General features: G+C 39.8%; 2 protein-coding genes across 4 annotated transcripts in view; both read right to left on the bottom strand.

Annotated features, from left to right (window-relative positions):
- LOC120560844 (phosphatidylinositol 3-kinase regulatory subunit alpha-like) overlaps nucleotides 1–18057 on the bottom strand; it is a 31668-nt gene extending 13611 nt beyond the window's left edge. Inside the window, exons 1-8 of one of the 2 annotated variants that reach the window (XM_039803725.1) lie at nucleotides 17871–18057; nucleotides 14737–15224; nucleotides 12570–12699; nucleotides 10311–10403; nucleotides 8650–8721; nucleotides 8406–8522; nucleotides 8124–8322; nucleotides 7839–7921 (exon numbers count right to left, since the gene is read on the bottom strand). In XM_039803725.1, the coding sequence (XP_039659659.1) occupies nucleotides 7839–7921; nucleotides 8124–8322; nucleotides 8406–8522; nucleotides 8650–8721; nucleotides 10311–10403; nucleotides 12570–12699; nucleotides 14737–14928 (886 nt within the window). In that variant the 5' untranslated portion in view covers nucleotides 14929–15224; nucleotides 17871–18057. Of the gene's footprint in view, nucleotides 1–1222; nucleotides 1746–7838; nucleotides 7922–8123; nucleotides 8323–8405; nucleotides 8523–8649; nucleotides 8722–10310; nucleotides 10404–12569; nucleotides 12700–14736; nucleotides 15225–17870 lie in introns of those variants that run through there. The other variant, XM_039803726.1, reaches the window with a different exon arrangement.
- An 805-nt stretch (nucleotides 18058–18862) lies between these two features.
- Nucleotides 18863–22090, bottom strand: zgc:101664 (uncharacterized protein LOC450064 homolog). Of its 2 annotated transcripts, XR_005639522.1 has the most exons (4): nucleotides 21988–22090; nucleotides 19915–20636; nucleotides 19630–19812; nucleotides 19355–19480 (listed from the first exon to the last, which is right to left on the bottom strand). XR_005639522.1 is itself a non-coding variant. In XM_039803724.1 (3 exons), exons 2-3 carry the CDS (start codon nucleotides 20530–20532, stop codon nucleotides 19277–19279), a joined length of 822 nt encoding a protein of 273 aa, XP_039659658.1. In that variant the 5' UTR covers nucleotides 20533–20636; nucleotides 21988–22090; the 3' UTR covers nucleotides 18863–19276. The 2 variants fall into 2 exon arrangements, 1 of the variants encoding a protein (XP_039659658.1); XM_039803724.1 differs by lacking the exon at nucleotides 19630–19812 and having other exon boundaries at nucleotides 18863–19480.
- Between the last annotated feature and the right edge of the window lie 1125 nt (nucleotides 22091–23215).

The raw sequence follows: 23215 nt of genomic DNA, 5'->3' as shown, positions 1-23215 counted from the left end.
GTGTGTGCGGCGTGCCTGTTTTGTTTCCAGCCTAGCTAGATCTGGTGTGGTGTTGTAGTTTTTCTAAGGACAAAAAGAACGTTAATCTCGCGATAAAAAAAATTGACGCCGTTAAAATGGGTTTGCGTTAACGCCGTTAATAACGTGTTTAACTAACAGCACTAAAATGTACATATGTTTATACTTTGTAACGTGGAATAAATCAGAATACTTTTAATCCCGTTACAGTGTGAACAAACCTTTACATCTGTGAAACAAAGAATTTTAATCCATCAACGTAATGGATGGGACAAAGACGGTGGGGAATTGATTGGTCAGAGAGAACCGTTACAAAAGCGAGCAAGGACACTGTGCACAAACCACGAGATTTTTAAATAGCCAGACTTCTGTCAATAGCAACTAGAGATGCCGTGGTAAGGACATTTTCACACCGGTTAATAACCTGGTGACAACACAGCTATTAGCAGTTACACCGGACATCTTTCAAGAAAAGATATTCGTCTGTACAGCAATAACTTTTGATCTCCTGTTGCAAAGAGCGGATGCAGCTGCGCCACGTTCCGGCTGTGAGGCAGCCACCGGAGTTTACAGATGGCCTCTTTAGCGTCATCAGGTTTCTTTTTAGTATTGTGTTTAAATCTGAAATATTGACAAGTATTTTGCTTTGCCACAAAATCACAAAATGGTTGCAGATGAAAGGATTCAGCAAGTGTCGCGGTGAAGATGATGTCACGGCAGTTTCACGCTATGGTGATCAGCTGAGAATCCCGCCTACACTGAGGCGATACTATCCGCAGTGGAAAACGCAAAGAGTGAATTGAGTCTAGTAGCGTGCTACTAGTGACACTGCTACGCCCCAAAATCTTATAGAAAATATTGAGAAAACTTCCCAACAGGATGTTGGATCAACCAACCAGCTTGCTTGACGCATAGAGATTTGGGAGGCGCGAGCATCGGCACCTCTGCGACCAACTTTTACCCACAACATTGTTCTCTCCGTAGGTGTAAGATGTTTGCATGCATCTTTGGAGAAGCATAAGGATTTTATAAAAATACCTTGAATATTTAAATTTAAATCATTAGTTGACAAAACACCATTTTACAAAATGGCTCAGCACAATTATCAGAACACTAACAACAGCCATGTAACCCGTACTGACTCAGACTGCCACCAGGTGTTGGCACCCTCTACACGGCTCCAAGTTCAGGTCTGAGCTCCTACCTGGACTCTGCATGCTAATGTAGCAGAGGAGCTTGTCTCGTCCCCTCAGCGGCTCGGCCTCGGCCCTGCCGCCCTCCTCTCGCTCCATGTCAGCCTCTAAACCTTCAGCCACCTCCATGCAGCTTCAGAGGTGAAAAACCAAACCCGGATCCTTCTGTTCTGGATCTCATGATGTCCGGACTACAGCTGATCCTGCCTCAAAAAAACTGACGTCATCTGGGAGGAAACAGGTCCGGGATACATTCTCCTGACTGAGCTCGATCTCTCTGTCTTTTCGACTATCACTCTAATCTAAAGACACACTTGACTGCACTGATAATCTGCAGGATTTCCTCTTTTACTGCGCTCTCTCTGCACCTGCAGGTCGATCTTTTATATTTTCAGACTTCTCCACAGAGAAACTACCAGCCTGGAGAAACCTTTCTTTTTGAGTTGATCCTAAATTTGCAGTTGTCTTCGGCATTTAGAGATTTTAAACGACGCAACTTTCTCTGCGTCTGTCTCCCTCTCAGAGCCTCAGTTCAAAGCTCAGGAGAGCAGCTTGGAGATGTGTGACATCACCGTTGCCCCCAGCCAATCCTGCGATGGCAGTGATATCACCGCGGCAACACCCCCCCTCCCTTCCCGTTCTCTGCTGCATCTTTACTGTGTTGAAGGATGATGTCATCGTTTCAGCTGCGGCTCGGTCTGACCGACTGACTGATCAACACATTGACTCAGAGACTGACTGGGTGAATGAATGAATGACACAATGAGTTACTGCTCATCGACTGACCCAATCATTAATAGACATAAAAGTACAAAAGTATTAGCATCAAAATATACTTAAAGTACCAAAAGTAAAAGTGCTCATTCTGCAGAACAGTATATATTATATTATTGTAATGATGCATTAATGTGTTCATCACTTTAATGTTGCAGCTGCTAAAGGTGGAGCTCATTTTAACTACTTTGTTTTAATTCTGCTGCTTCTGTCTACTGTGGTATGCACAAAGGATGACCCCTCAGAGGATGACCAAAGTTATTACAGTTCATCCTGACGGGAACACCGATTGACATATTTCAGTCTGGATCAGAGTGTTGGACCAACCAATAGGCCTGTAACAATTATTCCACAATTGTCAATTATTTTACATAAGCGCACTTTTCTTTTCTTTGTTTAACAGCAATAAATTGCTAACATTAGCTCTGATCTTAAGGTGTATGACTGGTAATTGTTGATTTTGTTTAGATATGCCAAATTGTAATTCTATAAGTGATTATTCGTCGGACTATTTTTTTTATTATTATTTCAATTATTAGTTGTTGGAACTTGAGCCGACGTTCATAGCAGCAAAAATGACAAGGGGGGATATAGTTAGAAAAAATGTTTTATGATAATAAAGAGCCATTGTTTACTTCATAGGCTGTGTACCTGTGTTATTACATTATCTGGGTCACATAACAGTGATGTAACCAAAAGATGTATTTGGAATTCATTCAAAACTTTAATTTGTTGAAAAAAGTAATACATAAATGCATATTTTTAGATTTGACTGAGAGAGACAATTATATTGTTAATCGCAATTATTTCTGAGACAATTAATTGTACAGCAAAATTTGGAAGTGTTACAGCTCTACCAACCAACATTTTCTTATTAATTGGCTAATTTAGGTTTTTTTCTGACCGATAGTCAACCCTCATTGACCAATCATTAACCATAAACTGCCAAGCAGGCAACGGAGTCCCCGTTCACCTGCACATGCAGCTACTTTCCTGGAACCACTTGCAAATGACACAAGTCTGCAGAGCAAATGTCCGAGCCTTTCTCTTCACTGCAACCACCTGCGAGGTTGGCAGCTGTGTGTCTACCAGGCATACTCTGTGCGTAGGACAGCCAATTTAACCCGCCAGTCCTCACTGATATAGTGCCATGTGTCACGTAGCTCTAAGCTGTGAGCACCGTCCAGCAGAGAGCCACCAACTTAGCAGAAGCTTATGCTTAAGAAGCTTAAAACTTTCTAGTGCAAAGTTAGAACTATATAGGTTGACTAGCAGTTTGTATAGCCCATTTTCTGTTACAATGCAAAAACACAATGTTTTAAGAATATTGTTGTTAACTTATAGTATTATTCGGGCAGAATTCCTGTTGTTGGTTAAGGGTTAAACGGTTAATCATTAACACCCCTAGCTTATTATGTTTGAAATGACAACGATTGTCACCTTCAAATTCTTCAGACTCTTTATGAATAAAAACTCCATAAAAGAGACAGAGTTTTACAAAGAGGTGAAAAAGAGAAGCAGCAAATCAAAGCTTGTGAAAGCAAGCTGGTTTCAATTGAGCAATATTATCAGCTGGGAACCATTTTCATTTTTCAATGCCAACCAAGTTTCAGCACCAAAACCAAAATGTTTTATACCGTACTTCATATTGACAAATATAAACACGGTTACGTATTAAAACTTGATTTTATAAGATAAGATGGACTTTATTAATCCCACACTGGGGAAATTCCTGTGCTACAGCAGCACAAAAGAAAAAAAAATTACACACATCAGACTACCACAAATACACATTGAGTAGACATAGGAGAAAAGAAATATACATAAGTATAAGAAATCACCACAAGCAGCCGCACAACAAAATTAAGTCTAAAACTGGCAAAGTTTTGATTTAAATCCGGAACTACATGATCAAAGAATGTGTCGACAAGGTTATAAATCTGACATTTTAGGCTTTAAGCACTTGAATGCTTTTGATACTATGCGCTACAAAACACACAAAACAACTTTACAGCTCTAATTATTGACAAATACTGTCTGTAAATCACTGTTATTACATTTCTATATTATTTTATAATTTTAAGATTTATTCTTTGGTCGCTCCATAAACTCATCTGGATGACGAATGTAACAAACGCATTTGACCCTTTAGATTGAGTAACAGCTGTGACTTGTGACAGTGACACAGATGCAGTGTGACGCTGCTTCACGGCTGTTAGAGGAACTGAAAGTGTCTTTAACTATAATATTCAACATATGATACTGGATGATGTAACACAGTAACATGCTCCTCCATTAACTGTACTCAGCCAAAGATTGTTTATGAGGTAAAAGAAGCATCACTCTGTAACAACACTGTTGTGGTTTTGTAGTTCCAACAACTCTCTATGCTAGCATAACAAGGCTAACGTTACTGAATGAGAGGCATCATCCGCTGTACACAGAGATAGGTCACAAACAAACTGAAGGCACTAGAAGAGCAGTACACTAGGGCTGTCAAAATTGGCCAAAAATTCCATTTGAATATTACTTCTAAAAAAAAAAAATGTATATATTTGAATATCTATTTTTGTGCATTATGCCCATAAGAGGACAAACCAATACAATGGGAGACATAACTACTTGTATAGGTATATTTATTTTAACATAAACAATTATTTTTTTTTAAAGATCTAAGTACACCGTACAAAATAAACAAATAAAAAGTATGCAATAAAATAAATGTGCAGAAGGCAGGACATGACACGGACCGCAGTCCAGTATCTGGTTTGTAATTTGGTCATAAACAACCGAGTCTCTTGCTGTTCCTTGAATTTGTCTGACGATTTGGGCGTCAGTCATTACCCCTAGAAATTCCTGAATCTCGTCTTTTCTCTCCCGTTAGGCCTTTTTGTTGCCGTATTAGTGTTGCTTCTACTACACCTTTGTTGTTTGATTACTTCAGGTAATGCCAGCCGCATGATAAAAACGCCATCAACATGCCCACTCACTCGCTGTGAATTCTCTAGGTGACTGGCTGGGCTCAATCGGACCTTACACAGAAAGGGAGCTTAACGTTTTAGGGCGTTTTCACACCGACAGCCTTTAGTTCGGTTGAATCGAACTAGAGTTTGTTTGCCCCGGTGGTGCGGTTCATTTGGGCAGGTGAGAACGTGGCAATCGAACTCTGGAGCGGTTCGTTTGTGGTGAGAACTTGATCCGTACTGGAACCGCACCAACTATATGTACTCCGCAAGTCTGAGCTAATGTCTCTTGTAGTCAGGTGTGTTTAGCAATCAGCGATGCAGCAGAGCAGCAAACTGTAGCAACTTGCAGTGTTTCTATCACAGAAATAGACTGCAGTCAAGCTTGCCGTCCGTCACTCGTATCTCCGTGGTCAAACCAGCTGCCGCTAAAATTGAAGACAGACGCCGGCAGAGCAGAGCGAAGTCTCGGTGACCAGAGCAGATGTAGTAACGTCTCTTGCGAAACAATGTCTGATAATTTTAATGAAATGAGCTGGTTTGACCACTAGACCAGAACACAGGACCTTCTTCCTGTATTACTTTCTTGCTCCCTCCCCCAGACATATCCGACCAATAAAAGAGCTGGACGTTCTTGCCTAATTTGTAATGACGCATTTTGGTACGCTTGGATTTTTCCAGGTGTGAAACCAAACCAAACCGACCGAGGGCAAATCGCTCCAAGTTTACTAACTCACCAACTGATTCGGACCAAAGCAAACAAACTACAGGTGTGAAAACACCCTTAGGAGCAGCAGCCCAGGCCCGCGCTAGAACGTGTGAGGCAGATAGCCGCGGTAGTGCTGCTTTTCCCCCCACAATTAAATATAAAATTTCATATTAGAATTGTTGTTTTACAATCCAAATATACACTCGCCTAAAGGATTATTAGGAATACCCTACTAAGACTGTGTTTGACCCCTTTTCGCCTTCAGAACTGCCTTAATTCTTCATGGCACTGATTCAGCAAGGTGCTGGAAGCATTCTTTAGAAATGTTGGCCCATATTGAGAGGATAGAATCTTGCACTTGATGGAGATTTGTGGGATGCACATCCAGAGCACGAAGCTCCCCTTCCACCACATCCCAAAGCTGTTCTATTGGGTTGAAATCTGGTGACTGTGAGGGCCATTTTAGTACAATGAACTCATTGTCATGTTCAAGAAACCAATTTGAAATGATTCGAGCTTTGTGACATGGTGCATTATCCTGCTGGAAGTAGCCATCAGAGGATGGGTACATGGTGGTCATAAAAGGATGGACATGGTCAGAACAATGCTCAGGTGGGCTGTGGCATTTAAACGATGCCCAATTGGTACTAAGGGGCCTAAAGTGTGCCAAGAAAACATTCCCCATACCATTACACCACCACCACCAGCCTGCCCAGTGGTAACAAGGAATGACGGATCCATGTTCTCATTCTGTTTACGCCAAATTCTGACTCTACCATCTGAATGTCTCAACAGACATCGAGACTCATCAGACCAGGCAACATTTTTACAGTCTTCAACTGTCCAATTTTGGTGAGCTTGTGCAAATTGTAGCCCCTTTTTCCTATTTTTAGTGGAGATGAGTGGTACCCGGTGGGGTCTACTGCTGGTGTAGCGCATCCGCCTCAAGGTTGTGCGTGTTGTGGCTTCACAAATGCTTTGCTGCATACCTCGGTTGTAACGAGTGGTTATTTGAGTCAAAGGTCATCTTCTATCAGCTGGAATCAGTCGACCCATTCTCCTCTGACCTCCAGCATCAACAAGGCATTTTTGCCCCCCAGGACTGCAGCATCCTGATGTTTTTCCTTTTTCAGACCATTCTTTGTAAACCCTATAAATGGTTGTGCGTGAAAATCCCAGTAACTGAGCAGATTGGGAAATACTCAAACCAGCCCGTCTTGCACCAATAACCATGCCACACTCAAAGTTGCTTAGATCACCTTTCTTTCCCATTCTGACATTCATTTTGGAGTTCAAGAGATTGTCTAGACCTGGACGACACCCCTAAATGCATTGAAGCAGCTGCCATGTGATTGGATGATTAGATAATTAGATAATCTCTGTAAGTTTACAGGTGTTCCTAATAATCTTTAAGGTGAGTGTATATTAACATTTTAAATATTCATTGACACACCTACAGTACACCTACGTTTATGACCACAACAAAAACCAAGAGTGGTGTTAGGCTGGGGATCTGTGCAACAGTAATTTCAGACACACACTGCTCTCGCTAATCCATTCCGCTCTCATCTAGCTCCGGTCGCACAGGCAAACGAAGAAACGCCATCGCCAGCAGAAATGATGGAATTACATGTATTGAGGTTGGTAATATAATGGCAAATGCTTTGCATCAATCATAATGTCCATTTTATAAAATTGCAACAAATGTTAGCTGTTCACTGAATATGACATGTAAACCCTCCGTCCATTTCCAGGATTAGGTAATTGGTATGGATAGCTCCCAGGTTGTGACCCAGGTCGTATCTGTGCTGTCACAGAACACCACGTGTTGACTGGCTTGGTTGAACTGACAAAAGAAGGGTTTAGCACGGGCCAAATAACCCTGGTCCGACCCTGGTCACTGGTGTATAAGATATAAGGTAAGAGGTATAACTGATTGCATCACGTCAGTTTCAGGAGTCACATTCTCCCAGTTAAACTTTGATTGATATCATATCAATAAATTAAGCTTATAAACTTGACCCTTCAGTATTTGGATCAAGTAGCTCGTGGAAAATAAGTTTCGCCCAATTTAGGATCTACAGCTGTTATTTCAATGTGCCAGACACATATTTAATCAACGTTTAGGTGAATATTAGTGTCAGCAGCTTATTAATATTAGGACAACAAAAACACACACACCTGGTGCAGCCTGGTTCATGTTGAGCTCGCTGGTTATCAGAACCTCCAGGACCTGAACCAGAGGATCCAGACTGGAGTCAGACCTGAACAGGAACCAGAAACTCAGTCAGAGTCAACATCAACTCACACACAAAAGGATTTAGATTTAGATAGTCTCAAAGTCTTAGTGACAATTACAGTAATAAAACGAATATTAAGATTCTTGGTTTCATTTTAATACAGGAAGCTGGTTGTTATTGGAGTTTAATCTCAGGATAGAAAGACAAACGTGTGTTTATTACTGACCCTGCAGCCTGTCTGAACAGCAGTGGGCTGAAGCTCTCCGCCAGGTTTCGGGGGCTCAGCTGGTTCCTGGCGCTGTGCATACAGAGCCTGGCCAGGTGTCGGACCACACTGAGCAGGGTCAGGCCGTACTGGGCCGGGCAGGTCGGTGAGCTGGCCACCCCCCGCAGCACCTGAGCACAGTCCTCTAGGTCCCGGACCTCTGCAGACCAACACATTGAACAGTTAACAAACACAGACTCAGGAATGTTGCGGTGAGTCGGGACAGGAAGGCTTTAATCTCACCTTGCACTGCATGAATCATGTCGGCCTGCAGCGCGGAGGGGAGGACAGGACCGGGCAGATCCTGCAGGAACCGGAACACCCCGTCACACAGGGACGACACCTCCAGCTGCTCCAGGTCTGAAAATAAACACACCTCAGTTATAAAAAGGGACAGGGATCGTGGCTAAGTTTTTCACAAAACTCACTGCCGTTACAGATGAAGAATAATCCAGATGTCCAACAGTAGAAGAAGAAGCCTCCTCACCTGTGTCGGCCAGCTGCCGGGTGTCCAGACCTCCTCCACTCAGATTGCGATACACACTGAGACTGTCCAGACCTGCAACACCACAGATCGGATACATCGAACACAATACATGACCAATCACAAAGCCTCAGTTGGAAACAAAGAAAACTTTATTCATGTTCAGACAGAGGATAAATTGATTCTACTGCAGGAATGGTTCTCTCTGTAAATCTTTTTATTTACCTTTTTTTACAAATTTGTTTTTATTTTATTTTGCTAAGACTCAACCAGGGCTAAGCAACATTTCCCATATTGGTGCCAGTTTTGCAGTATGCCCCCAGTTTTGATACCAAACTATTTTTGAGTATCTTAGTTTTGAGAAATATTACCATGTTTAACCCTTTTTGATAAAAAAATAATAATCATTTATCCTGAAAGGATAAGTCGGCAGACAGAAAATTAATAGGCATTTTGATAATTATAGTAATTTTTTAAAATGCCAATAGCTCTTTAAATTTAACCTTCTTAAATGTGAACATGTGCTGCTTTTCTTTGCAATACTTGATTGTAAACTGACTATCTTTGAGTTTTGGTTTTATATTTAGACAAAACAAGAAATATGCAGCATCACACATTGAGCACTGGTAAATTACAGTATAATGGACATTTTATACAAAAAAAAAACCAATCAATTGAGAAAATAATCTGAAGGTCATATGTTGGCAACAGCTCAATACATCAGTATTAATAATGAACTTAGACCAAATGAGTGAATTACATTATTTGATTAAAAAAAACAGGATTATGAATCTGACCAACTTCTGATACTTCACCTTTCAGATTCTTTGTGTTACACTTTTTAGTTTTGAGGTTCAATACTGGAAGAACTGACTTCAACAACAGGAACTGCTCAGGAAATGTGTTCCACGTCCTTTCACAAAGGTTCTACGTTTAGTTTAAGTTCACAAGTTGTAACTATATTTTGCCAAACACAGAGGCTGTGTGATAATATTAGTCCTGTGCAAATTGGCATCTTTGTGTTTCGGGGCCGTATTGGCTGCGTTGCCAATGAAAAATAACCATCCATCATATGACGTCAGTAAATTTGAGTACAGACATCACTTCTCCCGTGTTAATTCACTGCACAAAGAACAAACGTTCATAATTTTTTAATCACATGAGGTCCCCTGGTAATAATAGTCCAATGTGAATAGGGCTTTATTGGAGAAAGATTCAAGTTTAATCTTATCTATCTCTATATCTTATCAGCTATCATTGTATGATTTATTATTTTTTGTTGAAGTAGATTTTTTATAAACTTAAATGTCTTGACTGGTAGTGGTTAATGAATTCAGATATATTGCAGCATGCCAGTAAGTCTGTAGTAAAATCATTGGTGCAGGTTAGTTACAGTAACTCTGGCTAAGCAGCAACTCAGTGTTAACCTGACAGTTAGCCTGTCCCAGACCACGTTAGTCTGCCATTATAAGTTGCAATAGTAACTGAGCTTGAACTATGTTGAATCTGCTTTTTGGAACTGAATCTGCGAGAAAAAAAAAAAAAAAAAGGTTTAATTTGGTAAGCTTGCTTCATGGAATGGGGCTCAGGTATGTTACCGTTTGTTTGTTTGTGTGTGTGCGGTGTGTGTGTGCGGTGTGTGTGTGTGTGTGTGTGTGTGTTACCTTTGGGCTCTATGGCCTCCATCAGTCTGCTGAGGAGGGGAGGGGCTGTGTCCGGGGGTCCAAACTGCTCAGGGAGGTCTGGCAACATGAAGCCTAAAAAACAACATGTTATTAGAGAGTGAATCCTGCTTCCTGTTTATAAAGTCTGACAAGCATTGAAGATAGGTTGTTAATGAGGAATTTCGGTATTTTTTAACCTGGACCCTATTTTCCCATATTTTTTGTGTCTAAGTGACTAAGGGGAACAACAATGTTTGAAATCAGTCCAGTATTGAGCGAGAGCGCTGTAGCCACGAAACAGGCTGCAGTGTAATCTTTCGGGGAATGAGTACTGTCAATGTACATCCACTCAAAGTGCCGTTTTTGCCACCGACAGGCTCAGATTGGTATAATTAGTGTCGGATTACATTATGAAAAGATGGTGAAGTCTCATTCTGAAAAAAATCTTGCGAGGTAACTTGTTGTCAAAAGACAACGTTGGAAACGTTAGTGAGAGTTGGAGAAAGGAGTGCTGGGAAGAGTTTATTGTGTTGGGAGATCAGAAGCGTAGTATGTGTTATCTGAAATATTTGCAATAAAACTAATTGGTTCGTGTTTTGCGCATTTGTGAATTGTGCCAACAAAATGTCGAGAATGTCAAAGTTGAGGCTAGCTGTGCTAGGATACAGCTACAAATGGATCCTAACACTCCGGTCCATACACTGCGCCTGGCAGACCACTGGGTCTGCAGTGACCAATTGGATCGGGGATCACTACTGCCAGCCAGAGAGGAGAAGAAATTATTTTCCTAAAGAAAAATGCTGTTCCAAGGGTGGAGAGCTGCAGACGGAGCGAAATGTTATTAACTAAAAGTTACTGTGTTGACCTGACATCATTAAGTTACACACAAAGGCATAGCAGGAGAACGGTAACTTCTCCATAATGTATTCAGACACTAACAATCTAAGCCGGTCAGTGGCAAAACCAGCACTTTTAGTGGACAAACACTGATGGTGCTTGATTGCGCCGAAGGACTACATTGCAGCCCGTCTTGCAGCAGGATATTAATTTATTTATCCATGCAGTTGGAATGAACATTGAACATTTATCAAACTCATTTTATTTTATTTGAGCATAAAAGATGCAGATTAAGATAATACATTTATTTTCTCTCTCCGAGCTGCTGCAGTCACTTAAATTTAGACTTATGTCGTGTTGAAAGTGAAACAGAAATGTTTCAGGTCCGACAGTCAGATTGCTGTGAGACCGACACGTTAAACTGCTGTCAGATAAACGTACAGGGATGCAGGTCTGAAAGGGATTTATGATGAAGAACATAAAGCAGATCAGTAAAAGTAAACCCTAAAATGGGAATTGACAGTTGGTAAAAAAATCTTTAGGAAGCAGCAGCTCCACAAACTTCACAACTATTTACACAAGAAGCTCAAACTGAGTAAAGTACTTTTATATTTAAAAGAAAAAAAAGTTGTCCGCAGTTTGCACCTTCAAGGTTGAAAGCACTTCATTGGAAGTCGCTTTGCATAATGTATTAATTAATGTAATGTAATATGAAAGCTGCACGGAACAGAGTGAGATGGTAACACACCACATCACTGCTGCTACCCAGCTGCCACCACAACACACACATACCATCAAAACACATACACTTCCTGTGTTCTCTGGTAAGGCTGGTGTGTGTATGTGTGTGAAGGTTTTCTAAAATATGTTTTCCATCTCGTGGTTTAGGTACAAAGAAATTCCACGTACTTGACATTAGTTAGTGTGTGTGTGTGTGTGTGTAAAAAGCTGTTGCTGAGGAAGCAGCTGAAGGAAACTGAAGTGTGTGAGTCACATCGAGCCAATTCTCAGGCTGAAAACAGTTTCTTCAGACCAAAAATGAGACTTTCAGTCAGTGACAAAACATCAACATGATTTATGATAAACATTGGGGGTATCACGACTCTTCAAATCCACGATTTGATTTTAAGGTCACGACTCGATTCAATTTAAACGTTTTTTTTTTTTCCAACATGGATGGCAATGAAAATAAATTTGTTTACCAAAGTTGCCAGCGGACAAAACGTTACCTCAGTCCCCTGTCTTTGACACTTCAACTACTGTCTGTTCAAAATAAATAAAAACAAACTAGGATGTTTTTATTGTTTGTGTTTTTTGAACCGTGACTCCTAAACCGGGGTATACTGTTATACAATGTTAATGTATAATGTTTGTAATATCTGGACACCTCTTTTTATGTCTGATTGATGTTTTGGTACTCACCTTCTGACTCGGAGTCGGTCCTCACAGACGCTGCGGACGGCGGCCTGGGTGGGCGGGGCTTCGGGGTGGGCGGGGACATCCTCTTTCTGCCAATAAACTCCACGTACGTCCCTGGAAAGTCACCTTTCTCCTGGCAGCCAGAAAGGGAATAGTTAAGAGACGTCTAATTCTTGTTTGTTTATGTTACAAAATGAATATCAAGAAATACATCTTTATCAGATTTTTTTTTAACTCTCAAATGTCAAGAGTAAAAATCTAATATTTATCAGACTGCACTGTTAAACATTCAGACTTTTAGCTTAAGGATCGTCCAGAGAAATTAAAACATTTAAAAAGGGCCCTATTTTAACGATCTAAGCGCATGGCGTGAAGCGCATGGCACAGGCGCGTTAGTACCTTTGCGCATTGCTATTATGATGGCGGATTTGCACCGTAATATTTTTATTTGTAATCTTTTGCATGTTTGTGTGCTGCTGCACTTCCCTGTGTGTGTGTAAAAATCATAGTGTGCGCGCACTGTGCACGAGCCTAGACGCATTTTACTAATTCGCTGTGAAAATAACAATGAAATTCTGTGTTATTGACTTTAGACCAGGTTTTTGTTGGTCAATGGTACAATCACTTACGCCAAGAATTCACCTGAACACACCTCCCTATAGACCAGCACGCCCATGGGTGCAAAGATGGGCGCAGGTGCATTTGCTATTTAAACGAGGTGGGCGCTGGACAGGAAACTGACTACTGCGTCGGTCTTAAACTAGCAAAGACACTTGCGTTGTGCTTTAATGGATTCATTTATTAAAATGCCTTTCCAATTTTAATAATTAAATTACTTTAAATTATATTTATTCAGTCATTTATCAATTAAAAAAAGCAAACATTTGCTACTTTGTAAACTGAATATTGCTGTTTTTTAGCCGACAGATCCAACTAAACAGGCTAAATCAAAAGAGAAACTGTAGAGATTATTAAATAATCTTTTGTTGTATAATTGTATAAAGAAGCTTAAATGTCTGGTGGGAGGATTCGTTCTTTGCTGGTTGAGTAAGAAAGACTATCAGTTAGGGTGCACAATGAAAGAACATTTGACATTTAAATTGATAACATCAGACTCGATACAACCTGTCTGAGCCAACATGAGGGGGAGGGGAACCCATTCCTAGTAAAAAGCAGCGACATAAAACAAAAAAAGTCTATCTGCAGTTATACCCAGAATCAGGTGAATATACAAGCAGCATTTTTTTCACATATGAGCAATTTGCTTTGGTGTTTTGGTGCTTAACAGTGACGATAAACATAGTCAAAGAAAATAATTAAGAAGAATAATTAAAGTCTTGTTTCCTCTCCAAACGGGTGAAATGGAAACTTTAATCCTCCTGTAGGTGTGAAAAAGTTGTTTGTTTTGCTGTTTGTGTGAAATAAACTAAGATGAAGAGTGACTGTTGAGTGTCACTGAAGCTTTATTTTTTCTATTTTTGGGTATTTCTGCCTTTATTGGATAGGAAAGCTGAGATATGAGGGGAGAGAGAGGGGGGAAAACGTGCAGGAAAACCATCACAGGTCAGATTTGAACCCTGGACCTTCTGCGTCAAGGAATAAACCTCTGCATATGTGCGCCCGCTGTACCAACTGAGCTAGCCGGCCACATTGCAGCTTTATTTAAAGAACGGTTGGATCGGTCGTTTTTCAGTTTGAGGTCATGACGCCTGACTAATCACCTGATCGATGATCGGATGGATTTCTCGCAGGTCAGAAATTGTCCAAAATGACTGCTGTATAAAAAGGTCTGTAAACTAAAGATTATTTTACGATTATTGGAGGAATATTTTACAGGTCGTTTTTTTGAGACGGCTGGGATATAGGAACTGATGTAAAATTGAACTTTCCTGCAGAACAGACACCATGTTGTTGCATCTTCAACCTGTGATTTTCTTTCCCATTTCTTATCACATTTTCTTTCTTTCTGGTCACAGAAGTTTCTCTCTATAGAGTCAACAACATTGTTAAGGACGCGGACCAGGGGTTCCAAGTTTATGTACAGTGTAAACATTAAAGTTGTAGTTGTGCTGAAGGTACGTACAAGATCACTGGAAAACACGGTCTTTGCCCAGCTTAACTGGGACAAACCAAACTTAACTGTGTCTCACCAGTCGGTGTGTTGTCGTACCTGTGTGGTCTCGTTGAAGCCCGGCAGCCAGCCGATCTCCGAAGGACGCTCTTCTGCTCCGTTGCTGCAGCCGAGAGCGAGCAGCGCTCCTTTACTGACCAGCAGCATGTCTCCAACATGCAGGTCGATGTCCTCCTCTCTCTCCTTCTTGTAGTCGTACAGCGCTCGGTACTGAAAGCCCTCAGAGGTCATCGTGAAGGCTGACAGCTGAGTATGGCTTTACTATAACTAACAAAAACAGCTCTGAATAGAAAAAAATATAGAAAAATAGGCTTTTCTGTGATCCTGAGTAGATTTAATGAGGAGAATGTAGGCTGACTAAATATGGCGTCTCCAGCTGTCTGTGTGTCTCTCCTGTCTCCATGTCTGCTTAAGTCCTGTCATCCCTCCAGGCCAAGCCACAGCCGCCCAATCAAAGCATCTTCGCCATTCATGAACAGAAGTCTCAGCAGAGGTGGTGGCCACATCTGGGGAGACGAAGAATCAACCTGTGAGACGAGAGCAGGACAAAGTTTAGCAGCATGCAGGAGCAGGGCCGAAATAATTAGTCAATCCATACAGAAAATGTCTCAGCAGCTACTTTGATAATGAATAGACGGTTTCACCATCGTGCCTTGTATCAACGGTTCAGGATGGTGGTGGTGTAATGTTGTGGGGGATATTTTCTTGGCACACTTTGGGCCCCCTAACTAATTGAGCATTGATTAAACACCAAAGCCTACCTGAATATTGTTGCTGACCATTTCCATCCCTTTAAGACCACAATGCACCCATCTAAGACTACTTCCAGCAGGGTAACACGCCATGCCACAAAGCTCAAATCATCTCAAACTGTTTTTCTTAACATGACAATGAGTGCTTTGTACTGAAATGGCCTCTACAGTCACCCGATCTCAAGCCAATGCAGCACCTTTGAGTGTGGTGAAACGGGAGACTCGCATGCAGCAATTGAGTTATGCTATCATGTCGCTATAGACCAAAATCTCTGAGCAATGTTTCCAGCACCTTGTTGAATCTATGCCACAAAGAATTAAGGCAGTTCTGAAGGCAAAAAGTGGTTCCAACCCAGTACTAGCAAGGTGTACCTTATTAAGTGGCCGGTGAGTGTATATTAATTGATAATTCAGGATTTCACATCTGCACACGGTATTAACAGCCAAATGTGCACTTACATACTCTACAAGTGTATATACAGTCAGTTGCCAGTTTATTATCTCATATGTACCTAATAAACTGGAAACTGAATGTATATTTTATATACAACTTCTCAAACATGGAAAAGTTCTGTCTTCTGTTTAATTTCATAAAGTGGTATTCATTTTTTATGATATTTTGGTTAGTGGTTTGTGGTAAACATGCTATTATGAAATTCAAAACACGTGGGCGTGTGCTCCACATGACGTGGGCACTTCAACATCACAATTTACAATTCTGACACTTTAACTATAAATATGACAAGAAAATAAAAAATAGTCCAAAACCCAAACATAGTCCGCTTACACAAATATAAAACTAGAGCTAAAACCATTAGATACAGGGGTGTCAAACTCAATTTCACTAAGGGCCACACTGGAAAATAATAATCAAATCAAGGGCCAGACATGTAAAGTTTATTGACATGGCTTATTTAATCGAAAAAGTAAAGAAAAAAATGTACTGCATTACTAACTATCTTATAGCTTTGTCACTTACAATTTGGTCCATACAAAGCCCTAAAAAAAAAGTCAGCCAAGAGTTTCCTGTCTTTTGGTTTGGCGCACAACTAGGTGGGCCAAATTGTATTGTGAACCTATACTGATATGCAGGCCAGACCAAAATTAGCAAGGGGACAGATTAATACTATTTTTGATACCTCATTAGTTGTTTAAACATTTTTCAAGTTAAAAAACAAAATATGGCCTAGTTCCAGCTCAATTGTTTGGATTTCTCACTTTTCATTGTCTTGCGTGTTAGTAAACTTCAGTATCTGACAAAATAAGACTTTTTTTTCATCTTTGTGTTTACAAAATTAAGATGGGTATTTATTACCTTATAACCCACATGATTGATCGAGAAAATTGTTGAATAATCAATAAATCATTAAAAAAAATTGTTAGTTGTAGCACTATGTACAAAACAGAGAAAATTATCAATTCCTTGCATTCTGTACTAAATTAAAAAAAAACTGAAAATATCTTTTCTCTGTTGTATATACTGTATTGTTGTACATATTGTATTTTTATAGTTCTATTTCAAACACAGTACTGAAGGAGGAAAACAAGCATTTCAATGCAATATATGTTAAGTATGTGACAACTTAAAAGCTTGAACATTATAAAAGCTGGAATCAGAGAATAATCAACATGTTATTGCTTTGTTTTAATAACTTAAACAGTAGTCGATAATTAAACTTGATATGAATACATTCTTGTTTTAAACTGTCATTTTCAGGTTTACAAAATTAAGATGGGTATTTATTACCTTATAAAGCACACCATTAATCAGAAACATGTAAATTAATTCATAGTTAAATGAATCGTTAGTTGCTGAATCTTTGGATGCACATTGAAGAAGCTTGATCATTAGACATTTTTACTTGAGTGAATGACTTGAAAACAAAAATCTATAATCAAACGTATATTAATATAAATTAATAATATTTAAATTAATCTTCGTGACATCCATGTATTATTAGGCCGATCGATTTAGGACTAATATGTACACGTAAGAATAAACTATAGGTCAGTTTCAACATAAATCTATTTATTTCTGACTTAGAAGCAGATCAAATGTAATATAAAGGAATTCCAGACTATAAATTATTATAAAGTAGTTTACAGATACAAGATAAAATGCACACAAAACAAGCTTTTTAAATGGGCTTTCGTTAAGTAAACAGAGAACGAGGAAAAATGGATCAGACTGAAAATGTAAGGTACTTTCCGATTCGCGGTGTTGAACAAAGAAAAAAGTTAGTCTGTAATCCTAATCTACACTCCCACAGTTAGACTTTGAGATCAATAGTGTAACATAGTCTAATAAAAGCAACAGGCATGATACAGACACACTGAATATTTCAGGAAACGGGAAACGACAATGCATGCCAGTGTTAGCTTAGCCTGCTAGCTTGGTATCAGTCGCTCCAAACGTCTCACCTTTCTTTACTTTTTCACCAATTAAAATCTCCAGAAAGGCGAAGAACGGACGCCATGGTGGAGCAACGAACATACACGACGTCTAGATGTCCTCCAAACTGAAATATTCCGATATTTAGATCGATATTATATAATAAGAAAATACTCATGTATCAGCCGTCTGATTTTTGCAGCTAGACTACAAGTCGTCAAGTTAGCAAATAGTATAAGCACTTCCGGTACGGACTGTCAAAATAAAACGTGTTTTATTTAATTAAAATACGAAAAACTTGAAACTTAAGTCACTTTTCATGTGAATCTGATGTGTTAAAATAAGTTACAATTCATATGAACAGATTAGAAAAGTCTACCCTTATGACACATTTTACTTGTTAAAAATGCGTTACATAACCGTGTAAAGAACAGAATTGACAAGTTCCGGACGGCTTTCAAGATAAAATACTTCTGGGGAACGTGTTGCAAAATGAATGAGTTACACAGCACCAGCGACAAAATAATGTTATTTTAAGGGATATTGTTTACGAATACAAACATAGTCCATGATCTTCTTTTAAAAAATCACGTTTCCGTAATGTTAAGAGACCAAACATGGATTTAAGAGATTACAACCGATTACAGCTGAGCAGGGAGGCAGGGTACTGACGCCACATCCTTTGACCTAGATTTGAATGCAGTGTTCAGGAGACCATAGCAACAAAAGAGAGTGTGTGTTTGTGATGGGGGTGTACTGTATTCATGCTGTCCTCATTTATTCAGGCCTTATACAAGCAGGCACCGTAGTCTTCTCTGTGTGTGTGTGTGTGTGTGTGTGTGTGTGTGTGTGTGTGTGTGTGTGTGTGTGTGTGTGTGTGTGTGTGTGTGTGTGTGTGTGTGTGTGTGTGTGTGTGTGTGTGTGTGTGTGTGTGTGTGTGTCTGCAGTTTTTCCAGAAAACACTGCACATCACATGCTGGGTCATCCATCCATCCATCCATCCATCCATCACTACACACAGTGTATTTAAACCATTATATCTTTATTTACATTAGCGAGACAATCAATATAAAAATACTATCATAAGCATCTGTTCTCAAATTTATATATACACATGTAAACACCATATCCTGGTTTTAGAAACCAGTGGTCAAATATTCCTCACAGCCTGGCACCAGTGTATGGCCCAGTAGTTCAGAAGCACTGCATTAGAGGAAAAAGGTAATGTGATCACTAACATCAGTAGTATTCATAGTTTCCCCAAGATGGGATAAAATATCAAGTAAATTAGTAAACAATCAAGACTGCATGTTTGTCCTCTAATAATGGAGACATCTTAGTGTGATCATAACATCTGGACCTGTAAACATGTTTGTCATATTTGATTCTGGGCCTTCTTTGTATTGATCATACTGTTCCAGCTGATGCTCATGCGCTACATGCTGAAGATGTTTCCCAGTCTGTGAACCGACAGGCAGATCCTCCCCGACAGCTGCAGCTCACCCTTTAGGACACGTCCCACCTGCTCGGACTGGATAACGTCACAAAACACCCAGATCTCCGCACGCTCCCTCTGGATGTTGGCGTTACACGTCTGCAGCCTGGAGCTCTGCATGGCCCGGCTCAGAGCCCGCCACACCTGCAGGGATGAGGACCAACAGGTGGGATGAGGCAAGGAAGACGATGATGAAAGAGAGATGAAGAAAAGAAAATTAGACAAGAAGGATAAGAAGATACTAGAAGATACTAAGATGGTGAACATTATTTATAACATAATTTATATTATACCTTCTAAAGATCAGCATGTTAGCATTGTCATTGTGAGCCTGTTAGCATGCTGACTGTAGCCTAATGTTTAGGGCGCATGTCACACCACCCCAACGTCCACGGTAAGATTCCCGCCGGTCCAGGGGAACGGAGTTGCATCTCATACCTTCCTCTCTCCCCACATCTACTGTCTCGCTCTAAAGCCTTTCAAATAAAGTTAATTATAATAATTACTGTTTAATAGTATTCAGCCTCACAGAGCTGATAGCATGGCTCCTAGTCCTGTTACATGAATAATCTACTGACCTGTTCAATGTCTCTGGCCGCCCCACAGTTGTGCTGACAGATCACCCATTTGGCCCTCTGGTGGAGGTGGAGCCTGTGGGTCGACACCATGTTACGGAACTGCTTGGACAGCGACTGGGAGCTCTGCAGCAGAACTCCTTTATGTGTAAAGATGCTCCAGGACCGTTTGACCGGCGAGTCAGTGACAGGAAAGCCGTCTTTGCCTTTGTGTTTTTTAGGAGGCAGTCTGGTGACCTCTCTCTCTGGGAGGAGAGGGTTTTGGGTCTCTGAAACGCAGGAGGCATCTTTAGGTTCTTGTGGATTTTCAGCTGGTGTTGATGGTTGGTTATGAGGTCTTTCAGCAATAAGACTGTCAACTTCAGGTTCTTGCAGTTGGATTTGTGCTGTGTCAGTGTGTGTCCTGCTGTCAGAGACGAGTAAATCCCGTGAGCATGTGATGATGGGAGCTGGTTTGGCCGGTCTGATGGGCAGGTGGCGGTCTGCGGCGCTGGGGGACCAGGGGCTGAAGACTTGAGGTGTCCGGCAGGGGAAAGTCACCAGAAGCTTCTCTGTCCTCTCTAACAGACAGCTGAACCCAGCAGCTGATCCAGGCTGATAGTGCAGAACCACATCATCCATACAGATCAAATGACTGACTGCACCACGCTCCTCCTCATCTTCCTCCTCATGATGAGGTTGATTTAGCTAGACAATGCAATGAATGATGGGAACACGGCAGGAGTCTGTGGAAATTCCAGTAGAATGCTGGTTTAACAGTTACTGTTATAGTGCTGCACAATATATGGTTGTTTTTTTTAAATCGGCATCGCAATATCAACTGGCGCAATAAACACATTGTGAAAGGCTGCGACATATCACAAAAAACACTCATACATTTTGTTGTGTTAGCTGAAAGAAAATATTGGTAGAGAACGGCACTTTAAAACGTAACTTTTATTCTTTTTTTTAGTGGTGCCTTTTATATTCAGTTCAATGTTCAATTTTTTCAATAGAAGAATGTTGGAAATGATTTCCTTTCATTTGTTTCAAACTCAATTTAAAAATTGTTTATTTATTGCAAATATTATCGTTCTCTCGATATTCAACAACGTTATCGCATATTACATATTTTCCTCATACCGAGCAGCCCTAATTTACTTCAGCCTTAGTTTATATTTACAGGGGTGATCTCTCTTCTGATCAACAAATCCGTTTTTATCATGTGAGTGTATGAATCCATCCTGCTGCAACACAACTGAACTGAGAGGAATACACTTTAGAACGTGTCAACATATCAAGTGGGGGCCATATCATATAATGACAAAGACTATCCTTTATAGTGGGAATATCATTTATTTTGTTTGAATTCATTGACAAAACATGACACGACCCTAGTTTAGTTTCCAGTCTAAACTAATCTGCAGATGACATGCTTTACTTACTGAGATTAAAACTGTACATGTAAAATGTACATTATTAAATCTTGTGACAATAAAACAAATAAATGTATCCGAACCAATTACCAAAACTGAAGCACAAGAGTTTAACCGGTCTTAAATGAACTGCTGCCACCTTGAGCCGAAGACGAAGACTTCCTGTGATTGTTTAGAGGAAACGCATAACTTAGCTAGCTAGTAACGATGCAGCATTAATATAAAAATCACCTAACTGAGCTAGCTAAATGAAAGAGATGAGAACAAACTGTTTGGCGAGAGAAACAGAAAGCAGTAACGTTAACTTATTAAAGTAGCTAAATCTGATCAATCGTAATGTTAAATCTATGACAGCATTTTAAATACTATCGACAGGAAACGATTTGTTCAGCATTTAGATTGTGCTTTAATTGATTTGACGGTTACAGTTTAATACAAATTAAACTAAGCAGGAGCCCACGGTTTCTAAAGCACCCTCACCGGTAGCTAGCTAATGTTTTTAGCTTATCATGCTAGCGGACGACGGCTAGCTGCCGTTAGCTAGACACAGCTAACAAGCTAGGAAACCCGATGGCGCCGTTACAGGGGTCAATCAGGTAGTTAACACTAACCTGTTCTCTTAATACATACATGGTACAGTCCGATAACACATAAAACCAACCTTTAAATCAGCCGTTTGTGGTTCTCTCTCAACAGCCAAGGAGTAAAGTTCCAATCAACTAACAAGCTGTATCCCAATTCTGTGTTGTGCGCTTCCCGGAAACTCTCGCGATACTTGAAATAACGTGCAGACCGAGTTCAGAACTTTAAAAATATACTTGTTTTTAAATCTGTATCTTTTGGATTTTTATTCCCAGTCATAATAATATTATACATATATATATATATATATATATATATATATATATATATATATATATATATATATATAATTATATTCTCCCAGCTAGGTGTTTATTAATATGTAACTACAGTTATCGACCAAACCCCAGCAAAATTATCAGTGCAGTATTGAAGTATTCAGATCCGTTACGTAAGTAAAAGTACTAAATACACACTAAAATACTCTGCTCCAGTAAAAGTCCTGCATTGAAAAGGTTCCTTTAGTAAGTGTGTAAGTATAATCATGAAAATGTAGTTAAAGTATCTAACAAATGTCCCTTTTGACTGTTATTCTATCATTAGATCACTCATGCATTAATATAAAAGCAGGATTTTACTGTTGTAGTTGGTTGAGGTGGAGCTCATTTAGAACTATTAACTAATGATTATTTGTATTATGGGTTTATCGGCTGATTATGTTCTTCATTAATTCATTGGTTTGTTAAAATAGTGAGAAATGGCGTCACAATGCCACAATGTTTTTGTCCAATCAACATTTTAAACCTCAACATTATTAATGCGTTCATTAACATTAACAAAATTAACAATCTGGAAATGTTTATACATGAACAAATGACCATCAAAATAGTTTCACATTCATTTTGTCAATCAACCAATGAACTAATGATTTCAGCTGTACTTGTATAAAATGTTGGAGTTAAAGTTATAACAGATTTTGACCTCTTTATATGTTGTGTAAAAATTTTAATTTGTAAAGTAACTAAAGCTGTCAGATAAATGTAGTGGAATAGAAGTAGATGGTGGTATGAAAAGAAAATATTCCAGTAAAGTACCTCAAAATTACCATTGCAAAAATACTAGCCTGAGGTCATACTGGGTCAGAATATGAAGAACTTCCCGACCTCAAACGTTGTGGGCTGAGCTAAGTTCGGCTGGCATCCAGGCTACAAAAATACAGTACTCGAGTTACTAAGTCTCTTTAAAAAAAATAAAAAGGTATATACAGTATTAATCAAGCTAAATAAAAAGACACTGACACAGTGCAG

Source organism: Perca fluviatilis, chromosome 6, assembly GCF_010015445.1.
Source record: "Perca fluviatilis chromosome 6, GENO_Pfluv_1.0, whole genome shotgun sequence".
Classification (NCBI taxonomy): domain Eukaryota; kingdom Metazoa; phylum Chordata; class Actinopteri; order Perciformes; family Percidae; genus Perca; species Perca fluviatilis.
This window is presented reverse-complemented; position numbering and strand designations above follow the sequence as displayed.